Genomic DNA, 15,873 nt, shown 5'->3' with positions numbered 1-15,873 from the left:
AGGCCGCCCTGAGACTACAGAGTGAATTCCCATTAGTCTATGAGATGGGGACTGTGACAGCTTTCATGCTACAGGTGGGGAAATGGAGCCTGAGGAAAGCTATCCCTTGCCTGTAGAAATAAATGGATGCTCATTGAGATTTGTTTTTCAGGTTCTACAGCCCAGGGATTGAAGTCTTCTGCTAAACTGCCCACATATATGCCTCAGCCCTCAGATCCAAAGATGTCCAGGGACCGCACATTTTTCTGTAACTTACCTGATTCGCCACCAGATTCGGGGTAAGTTTCCCCAAGTTTTCTTTGAGGTTGTGGAGAAAATGTTTCGTCTTGGATGGAATCACTCTAGGAAGAGAGGCAGGTGTATTGGACAGAACAAAACCAGCCTGGGCAGCAGTAATGCCAGGCAGCATGTGCCAATCCTGTTTTTTACACAGACTCTTCCCTGGCCCTGTGGGCAGGGTATCCTTGTGAGCAACAGGCAGAGGGGTCTCTGAGAGGTGACACGATTTGATGAAAATCGCACAACTGCTTCTGTCAGGATCATATCAGGAGATCACCACAGTTAGATCTGTCAGGAGATCAGCAGAGATTGTAGTCTTCCTCTACACTGTCTCCTGAGAGAGTCTGCCATAGTCTAGAGCTTTGCTAACCATCTGGGGCTTAAAAGAGCAGGCATTCATGGGTCAGCATTCTGCAATTACAGACATAAATCTGCACGACCCTAGCCTTGTGTCGAGGCCAAGAGAGTCAGTCAGCCCGTCCCTAGATCTTCACCTTCTCAGTTGTCACCATTGCGTTCCTAGCATTAGTAGACATGGTGTCCTGCCTGGGGCTTGGGAAATTCCTGGGAAGTGTATGGATGTTATCTTCATGAGGCGCCTCATGGTAGACAGAGGGGACTGTCCAAATCAGGTCAGCAGGCACAGGCGCTTGGGTTGGGAGAATGAGTGGCTGTTATGCAGGGGAAAGCCCTTCCAGAGACTGGCGAGTAAAGAGCTGCAGAACCCGGCCGGGGACAGGACAGAGGGGGACGAATGACATCACTGTCATTGTTCAAAGCTGCAGCTCTCTGGCACAGGGCTGGGGGAGGGAAGGCAGCATCACGCATTGGAAAGTGATTTCTGCAGTGGGATGGAAAGTGGAGTGAAGAGCTGAGATCGGAGCGAGGGAATGTGGGCTTCTGGGAGGGAGGGGGGCCCTGACTTCAGGCGTGGGTCCTGGCAAAGGGGTGAGAAAGACGTAAGGCTGCAGCAGCCTGTGAGGTGGGGCGCCGTGGGAGGGAAGGGGTCCTTACTCAGTGGGATCCAACATGCCCACGCTGCCGAGCGCTATCCGGCATCCGCCCATTACCAGCTCCCTCCGGCCAAACTTATCTTTCTCCAGCCAGAACTCCGTGGTGAGGCCCATGCACGCATGCATCTTGACGATGTTCTCATTTAAGGGCCTGCGGCGAGAGAAGAGGAGCAAACAAGCGGAGGCATGTGGAGGCGGCCTCAGGAAAGACAGCTCCCCTGTGGGCAAAGCTGGGACCCACCGTCCTCCCCACCACACAGGCCGAGCTCAACCCTAAGTCAGTGATTACCGAGAAAACAGCTTCTATCTAGCCAGAGTGATTTCTGCCTTTCTTTTTTTGTTCTCTCTTTTTTTTTTAATTTTTTTTTGTTCATTTTTTATTTTATTTATTTGAGAGTGACAGACACAGAGAGAAAGACAGATAGAGGGAGAGAGAGAGAATGGGCGCGCCAGGGCTTCCAGCCACTGCAAACGAACTCCAGACGCGTGCGCCCCCTTGTGCATCTGGCTAACGTGGGACCTGGGGAACTGAGCCTCGAACCGGGGTCCTTAGGCTTCACAGGCAAGTGCTTAACCACTAAGCCATCTCTCCAGCCCCTTTTTTTGTTCTCTTGCTTTTGGTGGTGTAACAACAATGCCTTGGCATGTTGAGCTATGCCCCAAACCCTGGAGTGGCTTTTGAAAATCACTTAAGAAGACCATTTCAGAGCTGGAGAGATGGCTTAGTGGTTAAGGCCCTTGCCTGTGAAGCCTAAGGACCCATGTTTGACTCTCCAGGTCCCGCATAATCCAGGTGCGCAAAGGTGAGACAAGCGCAAGGTGGCACGTGACCACTAGGTGGCGCAAGCATCTGGGGCCCTAGCATGCCAACTCTCTCTCTCTTTAAAAAATAATAATAATAAAAAGAGGATCACTTGAGGCACCTTTGGAAATTCAAGTGTTAAGAGCTCATCAGGAGTTTAAGATCTCTCCCATTAGCTGAAGATTCTTCACAGGAGCAAGTTAAGGACATGTGAGCAGGAGGGGACTGAGCTCACAGGAAGAGGCCCCGTCTCTCCATCCATGGGGCTGGATGCTGAGCCCACATAGATTTGACTGAACAAATGGCTTTTCTCCAATGCCTGTCATATTTGTTTCAATGGAAAAAAAAAAAACCAAGGTTCACAGAGAAGAAGTGACTTGTTCAAGAGCACAGTGAGTTCAGGAGCTAGAATTTGAACTCAGGTGAGGGTCTGGATTTCCCAGTCTGCCATTTCCCTCCCAGCTCCCAGGTCCCTGGGAAGAACAGTGCCTCGTGGGTACTGCTTGGGTAAGACTCACACTCTCGATTCAATGTCAAATTCAAGTGAGGTGTTTGCCGAGAACCACTCCTTGGGGAAGGACATCTGGATCCCACCACAATCCAGCTGGACGTTGGTGATTTTGATGCTATGCGGGGAAAGAACACTGGGTGAGTGACGGCAGCCAGCGGGCCTGAGACTGGCCTGCCTGTCTGCAAAGGGGGGGCTGCAGGCGAGGTTGAGAATCAGGACCTGTTGCAGACACCCTCAAAACTAGAGGAGGTGCAAGTGCCCTGGACTGCCAGCTGTCCCAAAGACCCCAAATGGTTCCCCACAAATGTGATTTGTGCAAGACAAAGCCAGCTGTTGACAGGACCCCAGTCCTCCTCTGCGATCAAGGTTCCCCATCTCAGTACATGGACCTGCCATCTGCTAGGGGGAGCTCTTTGGCATCTCCTCACCCTGTACCCCCACATTCTACACTTCTGCAAATCACGCTGGTCTGCTTGCATATATGGCCTTGAGCTTGGCCGTTCCTGCTGTTCACACTTGGTCAAGGTCACTGGAAATGCTCTCGTGCCTTTCTCCTGGGCTCCTGCTGGGATCTTGGCCTCAGAACGGTCTGTTCTCTATGAGGCAATCTGAGGGGCTTCTACACTCCTACTTCTCCCCTGGTTTCTCACTCACAGAATAAAATCCAAGCTCCACACCATGGGCCCCAAGACCTGCAGGATCCGTCCCCACCCACCTGTGGTAGCCCCATCTCTTACTGCCCGCTGTTTGTTCAGCTGGCCACGGGGGCAATTTCTCTTCCCCAAACACACCTAGGTCTTTCCTGCGTCAAGGCTTTTGCACCTACGAGCCCCCGGGCCTGCGTTCCCCACAACCTCCACATCACTCGCCGCCTCCTCTTCATCAAGGGCTTCCTCTTTAGAAAAGTCTTAACCAGCTCCCACATTCTCATCTAAACTTGTCTTCCGAACACGTCTCTCTCCTTGAAATTACTACTGTCTGTGACTCATGTTACTACCTGGGATTTTTACTGCCCCAAGTGCAATGGACACATGTCTTGTTCATAGCTCCACTTTAAAAAAAAATTTTTTTTTGAGGTAGGGTCTCACTATAGTCCAGGCTGACCTCGTGCTCCCTCTGTAGTCCCAGGCCGGCTTTGAACTCACAGCGGTCCTCCTACCTCTATCTCCTGAGTGCTGGGATTAAAGGCGTGCGCCACCATGACCAGCTCATAGCTGAATTCTTTTTTTTTTCTTTTCACAATTTTTATTAACAGTTTCCATGATTATAAAAAATATCACATGGTAATACCCACCCCTGCACTTTCCCCTTTGAAATTCCATTCTCCATCATATTACCTCCCATCTCAATCATTGTACTTATATATATACAATACCAACCTATCAAGTACCCTCCTCCCTTCCTTTCTCTTCCCTTTATATCTCCTTTTTAACTTACTGGCCTCTGCTACTAAGTATTTTCCTTCTCACGCAGAAGCCCAATCATCTGTAGCTAGGATCCACATATGAGGGAGAACATGTGGCGCTTGGCTTTCTGGGCCTGGGTTACCTCAATTAGTATAATCCTTTCCAGATCCATCCATTTTCCTGGAAATTTCATAACTTCATTTATCTTTACCACTGAGTCGAACTCCATTGTATAAATGTGCCACATCTTCATTATCCACTCATCAGTTGAGGGACATCTAGGCTGGTTCCATTTCCCAGCTATTATAAATTGAGCAGCAATAAACATGGTAGAGCACGTACTTCTAAGGAAATGAGATGAGTTCTTAGGATATATGCCTAGGAGTGCTATAGCTGGGTCATATGGTAGATCAATCTTTAGCTGTTTTAGGAACCTCCACACTGATTTCCACCATGGCTGGACCAGATTGCATTCCCACCAGCAGTGTAGAAGGGTTCCTCTTTCTCCACATCCCCGCCAACATTTATGATCATTTGTTTTCATGATGGTGGCCAATCTCACAGGAGTGAAATGGAATCTCAGTGTCGTTTTAATCTGCATTTCCTGATGACTAGTGACATAGGACATTTTTTAGATGTTTATATGCCATTCGTATTTCTTCCTTTGAGAATGCTCTATTTAGCTCCATAGCCAATTTTTTGATTGGTTTGTTTGATTCCTTATTATTTAACTTTTTGAGTTCTTTGTATATCCTAGATATTAATCCTCTATCAGATATATAGCTGGCGAAGATTTTTTCCCATTCTGTAGGTTGCCTCTTTGCTTTTTTCACTGTGTCCTTTGCAGTACAAAAATCTTTGTAATTTCATGAGGTCCCAGTGATTAATCTATGGTTTTATTGCTTGAGCAATTGGGGTTGTATTCAGAAAGTCTTTGCCAAGACCAATATGTTGAAGGGTTTCCCCTACTTTTTCCTCTAGCAGTTTCAGAGTTTCAGGTCTGATGTTAAGGTCTTTAATCCATTTGGACTTAATTCTTGTGTATGGCGAGAGAGAAGAATCTATTTTCACCCTTCTGCAGATATATATCCAGTTTTCCCAACACCATTTGCTGAAGAGGCTGTCTCTTCTCCAATGAGTATTTTTGGCATTTTTATCGAATATCAGGTGGCTATAGCTACTTGGGCTTACATCTGGGTCCTCTATTCTGTTCCACTGATCTACATGTCTGTTTTTGTGCCAGTACCATGCTGTTTTTGTTACTATGGCTCTGTAGTATAGGTTAAAATCAGGTATGGTGATACCACCAGCCTCATTTTTATTGCTCAGTATTATTTTAGATATTTGAGGTTTTTTGTGATTCCAAATGAATTTTTGGATTGTTTTTTCTATTTCCATGAAGAATGCCTTTGGAATTTTGAAAGGGATTGCATTAAATGTGTAGATTGCTTTTGGTAAGATTGCCATTTTCACAATATTGATTCTTCCAATTCAGGAACAAGGGATGTTTCTCCACTTTCTAGTGTCTTCTGCAATTTCTCGCTTGAGTGTTTTAAAGTTCTCATTGTAGAGATTCTTTACTTCCTTGGTTAGGTTTATTCCAAGGTACTTTATTTTATTTTTATTTTTTTGATGCGATTGTGAATGGGAGTGATTATCTGATTTCATCCTCTGTGTGTTTGTTGTTAGCATATATGAAGGCTACTGATTTCTGTGTATTTATTTTGTATCCTGCTACATGGCTAGTAGAGTCTTTAGGGTCCTTTATGTATAGAATCATGTCATCTGCAAATAATGATAACTTGATCTCTTCCTTTCCAATTTATATCCCTTTTATGTGTGTCTCTTGCCTTATTGCTATGGCTAAGACTTCCAAAACTATATTAAATAAAAGTGGGGACAGTGGACACCCTTGTCTTGTTCATGATTTTAGTGGAAAAACTTCCAGTTTTTCCCCATTTAGTAATATGTTGGCTGTAGGCTTGTCATAAATAGCTTTTATTATATTGAGATATGTTCCTTCTATTCCCAGTCTCTGTAGGACTTTTATCATGAAGGGATGTTGGATTTTGTCAAATGCTTTCTCTGCATCTAATGAGATGATCATGTGATTTTTGTCCTTCAACCCATTTATATAATGTATTACATTTATAGATTTGTGTATATTGAACCATCCCTGAATCTCTGGGATTAAGCCTACTTGGTCAGGGTGAATGATCTTTTTGATATATTCTTATATTCTGTTTGCCAATATTTTGTTGAGAATTTTTGCATCTATGTTCATGAGGGAGATTGGTCTGTAATTTTCTTATTTTGTTCTACCTTTGCCTGGTTTTGGTATCAGGGTGATGCTGGCTTCATAGAAGGAGTTTGGTAGAATTCCTTTCTTTTCTATTTCCTGGAAAAGCTTAAGAAGCAATGGTGTTAGCTTTTCCTTGAAGGTCTGGTAAAATTCAGCAGTGAATCCATCTGGGCATGGATTTTTTTTTAGTTGGGAGATTATTGATAACTGTTTGGATCTCCATGCTTGTTATAGGTCTATTTAAGTGATTAATCTCATCTTGATTTAATTTAGGTAGGTCATATAAATCAAGGAAATCATCCATTTCTTTCAGATTTTCATACTTTGTGGAGTATATGCTTTTATAGTATGTCCCTATGATTTTTTGAATTTCTCTGGAATCTGTTGTGATGTTACCTTGTTCATCTCTGATTTTATTAATTTGTGTCTCTTCTCTCTTTCTTTTGGTCAGATTTGCTAAGGGTTTATCAATCTTGTTTATCCTTTCAAGGAACCAACTCTTTGTTTTATTAATTCTTTGGATTTTTTTTTTCTATTTCATTAATTTCTGCCCTAATCTTTATTATTTCTTCCCATGTACTGATTTTTGGTTTGCCTTGTTCTTCTTTTTCCAAGGCTTTAAGGTGAAGCATTAGGTCGTTTACTTGCGACCTTTCTAATTTCTTAATATAGGCACTTAAGGCTATACATTTACCTCTTAGAACTGCCTTCATTGTGTCCCAGAGATTTTGGTATGTTGTGTTCTCATTATCATTTGACTTTATAAATTTTGATTTCCTTCTTGATTTCTTCATTGATCCATTCCTCATTTAGTAGTGTATTGTTTAGTTTCCATGATTTTATGTATGCTCTATAGCCTTTCTTGCCACTGATTTGTAGTTTAATTCCATTGTGGTCAGATAGAATGCAAGGAATGATTTTTTTCCCCTGAATTTGTTAAGATTTGCTTTGTGTCCTAATATATGGGCTATTTTAGAGAATGTTCCCTGTGCTGCTGAAAAGAATGTATATTCTGTAGCATTTGGATGAAATGTCCTGTATATATCTGTTAGGTCCATTCCTTCTATGACCTCATTTAGACCAGATGCCTCTCTGTTTATTTTTTCCCCAGGATGACCTGTCAATTGATGAGAGTGTGGTGTTAAAGTCACCCACCACCACTGTGTTTGGTGTTATCTGTGACCTATTAGCTCTAATAGTGTTTGTTTGATGAATTTGGGAGCCCCCATGTTAGGTGCATATATGTTTAAGATTGTAATGTCCTCCTGTTGGAGTGTGCCCTTAATCAATATAGAGTGACCTTGCTTATCTTTCTTGACTAACGTTGGACTGAAGTCTATCTTGTCAGCTATTAGGATAGCAATCCTTGCTTGTTTTCTAGGCCCATTTGCTTGAAACACCATTTTCCAACCTTTCACCCTAAGATAATGTCTATCTTTTGTAGCAAGGTGAGTTTCTTGGAGACAACAAATTGTAGGATCCTGCTTTTTTTTTGGTTTTTCGAGGTAGGGTCTCACTCTGGTCCAGGCTGACCTGGAATTAACTCTGTAGTCTCAGGGTGGCCTTGAACTCATGGCGATCCTCCTACCTCTGCCTCCCGAGTGCTGGGATTAAAGGCGTGCGCCACCACGCCCGGCTGGATCCTGCTTTTTAACCCAGTCTGCAAACCTATGTCTTTTTGTTAGGGCATTGAGGCCGTTGATATTAAGAGATATTATTGAAAGGTGTGTATTTATGTTTGCCAATTTTTTTTTTTGTGTGTGTGGTTCTGGTTCTACCTTTGCTCTCTTGTGTTAACTAGTATTTGAGTATTGCTTGTTTTCTCCAGGTTCCTTATATGTGTGTTTTTCCTTTTCTTCAGCATGGAGGATTCTATCAAGTATTTTCTGTTGAGCTGGTTTTGTCTTCAAATACTCCTTTAACTTGCTTTTGTCATGGAATGTCCTTATTTCTCTGTCTATTTGAATAGATAGCTTTGTAGGATAAAGTAACCTTGGTTGACAGTTGTTATCTTTCAGAACTTGGAATACATCACTCCAAGCCCTTCTGGCTTTTAAAGTTTGTGTTGAATATTCTGCTGTAATCCTGATGGGCTTGCTTTTGTAGGTAACTTGATTTTTCTCTCTAACTGCTTTCAATATTTTTTCTTTGGTTTGTGTGTTTGGTAGTTTGATTATAATATGACAAGGAGAGGTTCTTTACAGGTTTTGTCTGGCTGGGGCTCTAAAGGCTTCCTGTATCTGCATTGGTACCTCTTTCCCAATTTGGGGGAAGTTTTCTTCTATGATTTTGTTGGAGATGCCAACTATGCCTTTGGAGAGGAATTCTTCTCCTTCTACTATGCCCTGAATTCTTATATTGGATCTTTTCATAGTGTCCCAAATATCTTGAAATTCCCACTCATACTTTTCTGTAAGTTTGTCTTTCTCTTTGTTGGACTGTATTAGATCTGCCACCTGGTCTTCTAGCTTAGATATTTTGTCCTCTCCTTCATCCATTCTACTGGTGAGATTTTCTACAGAGTTTTTTATTTCATTAACTGTGTTCTTTGTTGCTAGTAATTCTGCCTGGTTTTTCTTTATTATTTGTATTTACTTATTTGTGTCTTGTATTGCCTTCTTTATTTCATTAAATTGGTGTCCTGCATCTTCTTTGATTTCCTCTTTGATTTCTTCGATTTGTTCTTTGACTTCTTTGAACATATTTACCATCATTCTTTTGAACTCTTTCTCAGGCATTTCCTCTAACTTGTTCTTACTGGAGGTCATTTCTGATGCATTAATACTTTTAGGTGGATTTATATTGTCTTGCTTTTTAGTGTTCCTTATGTTATAATGTATATATTTTTGCATCTTGGATTAAGTTAATGCTTGGATTTTCTAGCTAGCTGGGCATTCTTAGCTGTATCAATTGATTTGATGTTATATATCTTCAGGGTAGGAGCTTAAGGTATTAGGTGTGGCTCTTAGGACTCTCAGAGTATCTACAAAGGTGTTCCTAGGGGTTGAGTTTCCCTGCTATGGGAGTATTCAAATAGGCTGAGTGGTATAAAATACAGGTAGATTCTAAAATTTAACTAAACACTGTACACATTCAATCAAAAACAGCACCAAGTATTTATGCAAGAGTAGTTATTTTAACAACGAGATCCTCTATCAACAAAGAGGTTAAGATTTCTGGTCTGTTGAGGGATCCCAGTCAGCTTGTGACCAAGTGAGACCCTTCCCTGGTGCAATCCCAGTTACCTTTTTGGATGATTTTTGGTTTCAGTCAAGTTGCTGGCTGGGTCATTGGGCTGCTGTTCTGATTTCTGGAGCTGGGCACTGGCTTTTCCTGTGGGGCAAACCAAGCCTGGCAACTGTGGCCCGGCAGATCAGCACCCCTGCTGCTGGATCCGCTGCTGCTGCCTTTGTAGCTGCTGCTGCTGGAGCCACTGCTGCTGGATCTGCTGCTGCTGTTGCTACTGGATCTGCCGCTGCTGGGGCCACTGTTGCCGGTGCCAGAGCTGCTGATGTTGATGCCAGACTCTGCTCCTGCTTAGGTCCTGCGGTCGGCTCAAGTTTGTGTGGCTGGGTCCAGGGACCGCTGCTCTGTTCACTGGAGCTTGGCACAGGCGGTGGGGGAGGGGATGGAGTCGCAGCTGCTCTGGTTCTCTCGCTGTTCCACGTATCCTTCTACCTTGTGATCTGCTCCTCCATCGCTCACTGCTGCTCTCCCTTCACGTTTCCTGAGTTGTGGAGAGCCCAGGTGTGAGTGGAAGCTCCTGCACCTGGCTTTTCCTGCGGCTCTAGCTGAGCCTGGCGGCTTTCTGGTGCGCCACCGCGCTGTGGTTGGCAGAGCTGCCAGGGCCGCTTTTGCCGGCCTGTGCGGGCTCTGGATGCTCTGGATCTCTCCTACTTCTCCACTGCTGTTTCAATTTCCTATACATGTCACTTTTTAGTAAAAGTGTGTATTTTACTGAGGTTTTTGGTCTCCCCCAGGCTGCTTTGGCATGGTACCTACGCCACCATCTTAACCGGAAGTCTCTTTTTTTAATTTGAGAGAGATACAGAGAGACAGAGGTAGAGAACTGGCATGCTAGGGCCTCAACCACTAAGCTGTCTCTCAAACTTTCATAGCATAATTTTTTTCTTTTTCTCTTTTTCCTTTCTTTTCTTATTCCTTTCTTTTCTTTTCTTTTTTGAGGTAGTGTCTCACTCTAGCTCAGGCTGATCTGGAATTTACTATTTAGTCTCAGGGTGGCCTTGAACTCACAGCAATCTTCCTAACTCTGCCTCCCAAGTGTTGGGATTAAAGGCATGCGCCACCACGCCTGGCTTCATAACTGAATTCTTGATGCAGTTCAGCTGAAGTCCTGGCACACAGTAGGTGCTTAATGAGTAGCTGTGACATTTGTGAAAGCATTGAATGAAGGGAGGTGTAGACATTATAGAACAACCCTGATGGTACCATTGTTGAGCTTTCAGATGGAGAGAATGGGAGGTTCAAGTCCAAGAGAAGTTGCTCAGGGACAGAGCAGGTAGAGCAATGATTCTGCCAGGGAGCAGCATGATGGCCTTGGAAATGGAGATGTACCATGTCTGTCTGAGCAGGGTAGCAGAGGATGAGGGCAGGACAGGCCCAATTCTGCCACGTGAATCCCAGCTACTGATGGTATGTGTTTCCTGTGTGACCAGATAAGTGACATGCACATTGAGAGCTTGCAGCATCTCCTGGAGGCAGGGACAATCGCTATGCCATTTCCCTGGTGAGGAATTGAGGCTGGTGCCAGTTTGCTACAGGGCACTGCGTAGAGTTACAAGCCACCAAGTTGAGTCCCACATGAGTGGGGACCCAAGTACCTGTTTGCAGCCCTGGCTTCTTTTGACACCCCAGATGTTTATACAGGCTGGGTTCCTGTTGTACAGACAAGTCTAGAACGGTAGAATGACCCCCCCCCCTCAAGTTGGCAGCAAAGCTGGGATTTACCATATTTATTTATTTATGAGAGAGAGAGAGAGAGACCAATAGAGAGAGAATGGCCATGCCAGGGCCTCTAGCTGCTGCAAACAAATACCAGACTCATGCGTTGCCTTGTGCATCTGGCTTTACATGGGTACTGGGGAATCGAACCTAGGTCCGTTGGCGTTGCCAGCAAATGCCTCAACCACTAAGCCATTTTTCCAGCACAAAGCTGGGATTTAAATGAGACTTCTGAGCTGTTACTACTAGTTTCTCTGCTCTACCAATTCCCCACAAATATCCCCCTGGCATTGGCTCCACCCATCCGCATCGCTGGGCCTTCTGTCTTGTCTTCCTTCCCACCTCACGAGCTGTGTGTACTATCCTCCTAGCTCTGCTCGCTGACCCAGACTCCCGAGTGTGCCCAGAGCCAGGTGGGGCTTACCTGATGCCTTGCTGCTGTTGGACGTTCGTGCTGCCACCCATCAGCCAGCCCACCATCCCCTGGGCCACCTGTCCTGAGACATTCAGCTGGTCCAAGAGGCCGATGTTCTGGATTTGGCCTTCAGCATTGTACTTCAGGAGGCCCTGGGCAATAACTGGAAAACCAATGAGAGACAGGGCTTTGCACGTTGTTGTGATAAGGTAGGGGTATGTGAGGGGTAAGAGGCCCGGGGTATGGACTGGTGCACCCTCTTTCTGCTAAGCCACGTTTCATGTTGCTCTGTCCCCCATAGAGATCCACACCCTTCACCTGTGAAATCCCGCTCTGCAGGATTGACACGAGAAACAAAAACAAATCCTGGCGGGCAGCAGCTGCCCCCAGATGCTCTGGGCAGAAGTCCACCCCTCGCGCCCCTCGCCGTGTCTCTGAGTCTGCAGGACAGAAGGAATGCAGGATGGAGGTCAGCAAGACAGAGCGAGGCAAGGAAGGAATTTACTCCCTCCTTCTCTCCTTTCTTTTCTTCTTCCCTCCCTTCCTTCTTTCCACTTACCTTGACAGAAAAGAGCTAATCGGTTAAGGCACTTGTCTGTGAAGCCTAAGGACTCAGGTTTGACTCCCCAATAAGCCAGATGCACAAGGTGACACATGCATCTGGAGTTTGTTTGAAGTGGCTGGAGGCCCTGGTGTGCCCATGCCCATTCTCTCTCTTTCTCTCTCTCTCCCTCCCTCTTTCCCTCTCTCTCAAATATATAAATTATATATATATATATATATATATATATATATATATATATATATATATATATATATGAAAAGAGCTAATCTCCAAAGGAAGATTTTCAAAGCTGCTAGCTTGCTGAGTTCTGGTCCTCTGGGCCACAGACCCTCCTGCCTGGGATGGGAGTCTCAACTCTGACAAAGCCTGGAGCTCCAACAGGGCGCGCATTTTCTTCACAGCCTCTCCCTTCCCCACTCCATACCAGGTGCCACAGTGGGAACCCTGGGTAATGTCGAGTAGAAACAGTTGCTGCTCCCCACCCTCTCTCCCTCTGGGGCCAGTCCTAGACCTCCTTTCAAGATCTTCTGCTTAGCCTGACAGTGCTAATTTGGGTCATGGGCCAATTGTGAACCCAAGAAAGTCTCCAAGGGTGAGCCACACACTGATAGCTCAGACCAATAATCAGACAGCCTCATCTGGATTCAGAATTGGAATGATTATGTGAATCAAGTCTGTATTCAGGCTGGATGTGGTGGCATTTGCCTTTGATCCTAGAACTGGGAGACAGAGGTAGGAGGATTGCTGTGTGTTCGAGGCCACCCTGAGACTACACAGTGAATTCCAGGTCAGTATAGGCTAGAGCAAGACCCTACCTCAAAAAACCAAAAAACAAAACAAACACAAAAACCAAATCTGTACTTAGGTGGGAAAGATTGGATGGGCAGATGGGTGGGTGAATGGGTAGATGGATGGACGAGTGTATAGATAGATGGATGGACAGATGTATACATGGGTGGATGGACAGATGGATGGGGTGGGTGGATAGATGGATAAGTCCATCCATTCTTGTTTCTTTCATGCGCGACAAAGAAAATGTACCTGGAGTCACAAATTCAGGTTTAAAGTCTGGCTTTGTTATTTCCCCCAAGTACTGAATTCCTAATCTGAGTAAGATTTGTGGTAATATGAGCCGGGTTTCTGTAAGGAATATTGAGACCATCCATCCAACAAATACTGAGTATCTGCTGGGTGTAGGTGCTGAGCCCTAAGGACACAGTTGCTGTCATATTGCTGAGACAAAACACCCGATCAGAAGCAGCCTGTAGAAGGAAAGGGTTGGTTCTGGCTTATTGTGTCAAAGGGGACGTTTCCTATGGCAGGGAAGGCATGGCTTGAGAACGCGGAGCATCACATCTTGTAGTATCAGCAGGGAGGAGGCAGCAAAAGTGAGCTCACTAAAACGCCTGGTGAGATTGAGCTGATATAACTCAAGGTCAGCCCAAATGACACGCCTCCTCCAGCAAGGCTCCACCTCCACCAGCTGGGGACCACGTGTAAAGCTGAATCACAAACACATAAGGCTATGGCAGGAACATTCCACATTCAAACTGCCACAGACAAAACCAGCTTTCTGTCTAGTGGGAGAGATATGTTCAGGATAGAGCAATATTATAGGTATGACCAGGCTGCTTAGCAGTCAGAGTTAATGACACTAGCAGCACCATTAGCCATTGGGAGTTTGTTAGCACCAAATACAAGTGGTAGCCAGTCAAATTTCCTTCCTTCCTCCCTCCCTCCCTCCCTTCCTCCCTCCCTCCCTCCCTCCCTCCCTCCCTCCCTCCCCCCCTCCCTCCCTCCCTTCCTTCCTTTCATCCTTCTTTCCTTCCTTCCTCTCACCTACCTAGCTGCTTAGCCTTCCATTTTTCTCCTCTCCATACCCATCCATCCATCCATCTAGTTTTTCCCATCTAAATGCTGATTTTATTCAGGAACTCTGATTCTGGGTCCTGATGAAACTGTGTCTATTTGAGCTATTAGTGTGTGGCATCACACACACACACACACACACACACACACACGCCTTTAATCCCAGCACTCCGGAGGCAGAGGTAGGAGGATTGCCTTGAGTTAGAGGCCACCCAGAGACTCCAGAGTGAATTCCAGGTCAGCCTGGGCTAGAGTGAGACCCTACCTCGAAACCCCTCCTCCCAAAAAAAGGAATTCAAAGAAGTCAAAAGAACTAACAAGATTATGATGTTATGATGAGATGCTTGAATTACCTACTCATCAGCTAAAGACACACTGACATATTGGTGATCACGGACTGGCCACACACTAGTAGTGAAGATGTGTGATGCCCTAAATTGTGGAATTGTGTTCCCCTTTCCTCCTGTGACTACATTTGAGATGGGGCCTTCAAGAGTATAAATAAGGTTGGATGCAGCCACAGGGCCAGCCATAACCCCATAAGAAGTCAAAGGGGCACTAGAGATCTCTTTCTCCGAGAGACCATGCAAGGACACATGGGGAAGGTGGCCATCTGCAGCCAGCCAGAGAGGGAGACCTCACGAGGTGACAGTCCCGTCTGCATCTTGGATGTGGACTTCCAGCCTCTAGAACTGTGAGAAAATAAATGTCTATTGTTTAACCACCGCCCACCCTCCAAACCTCAGGTTTGTGGCATCTTGTTGATGATACAGGTGAATACCCTCTGGTGGTGGGGAACGTGGGAGGGAGATATATTTACTTATTACTGGAGCGAGTATATCCTGGCCCAGCCATCTTGAGGATCCCAGCAGCTTTAGGTAAGCTGAGCTCTACATCTGCTTTGGACACAGCCTAGAGGAATTCTCCCATACATTCCAACAGGGACTCATCCAAGGATAGCTCATCTCCGTGGCCTTTGTGGGAAGTTACAACCTAAGTGACTATCCCCAGGGCAATGCCTGATTAAAGGAGGTAATGACCTTATGGAGCTCTACACTGGCCAAAGCCGTGAAGATGTCAGCAGTGTGGAAAATGCAAACCGCAGTGAGCAGCATGCCAGTCTTGTAAAATTCTAGGTACAGGCAGAGTTAAAAAAATTATATATATGTATATATATTTGGTTTTTCCAGGTAGGGTCTCACTCTAGCTCAGGCTGATCTGGAATTCAGGTTGGCCTTGAACTCACAGCAATCCTTCTACTTCTACCTTACCAGTGCTGGGATTAAAGGCATGCGCCACCACTCCTAGCTTTAAATATGTATTTTAAAGTGGAAAGTGCCTGCCAAGGCAGTACAGGAGTGAGAATGAGCACGTGGAGAAAAAAAAATAACATAAAACAATGAGGGATCTGGTAGTGATTCCTATAAGTGATGATGTACATAACAATGGGTGTAAATTTAACTCTTTTTTTTTTTTTTTTTTACACTTGAGGCCCAAGAAAGCAAAAGGAAAGGAAGAGAGAGCCCAACCCAAGGTTACCCAGAGGTCAGTGATGCGGGTGCAGTCTGTGCCTTTCCCATCCCCTGTGGTCAGCGGGCCGAACGCAGGGCTGAACTCACTTCTTGCCAGGGTGGACTTGCTGTCTATGCAGCCCATGGCCGGGCCAGGCCGAGGCTGCTGATGCAGGGCCGAGGGGAAGGCCAGCGATGCCAGGAGGAGGAGGAGGAGGAGCCTCCGGAGCAGGTGCAT

At 45.3% G+C, this 15,873-nt stretch overlaps 2 protein-coding genes across 2 annotated transcripts in view; both read right to left on the bottom strand.

Moving 5' to 3' along the window:
• Positions 1 to 355, bottom strand: part of Bpifa1 (BPI fold containing family A member 1) — a 17,692-nt gene extending 17,337 nt beyond the window's left edge. The window contains exon 1 of the mRNA XM_004668090.2: positions 257 to 355. The gene's annotated coding sequence lies outside the window, so the exon portion shown is untranslated. The remainder of the gene's footprint in view (positions 1 to 256) is intronic.
• Bpifa3 (BPI fold containing family A member 3) overlaps positions 1 to 15,873 on the bottom strand; it is a 17,426-nt gene extending 1,553 nt beyond the window's left edge. The window contains exons 1-5 of the mRNA XM_045157377.1: positions 15,744 to 15,873; positions 11,700 to 11,853; positions 2,613 to 2,720; positions 1,294 to 1,443; positions 257 to 341 (exon numbers count right to left, since the gene is read on the bottom strand). Coding sequence (XP_045013312.1) covers positions 257 to 341; positions 1,294 to 1,443; positions 2,613 to 2,720; positions 11,700 to 11,853; positions 15,744 to 15,873 — 627 coding nt within the window. The remainder of the gene's footprint in view (positions 1 to 256; positions 342 to 1,293; positions 1,444 to 2,612; positions 2,721 to 11,699; positions 11,854 to 15,743) is intronic.

This window comes from Jaculus jaculus, chromosome 8 (genome assembly GCF_020740685.1).
Source record: "Jaculus jaculus isolate mJacJac1 chromosome 8, mJacJac1.mat.Y.cur, whole genome shotgun sequence".
NCBI classification, from domain to species: Eukaryota; Metazoa; Chordata; class Mammalia; order Rodentia; family Dipodidae; genus Jaculus; species Jaculus jaculus.
This window is presented reverse-complemented; position numbering and strand designations above follow the sequence as displayed.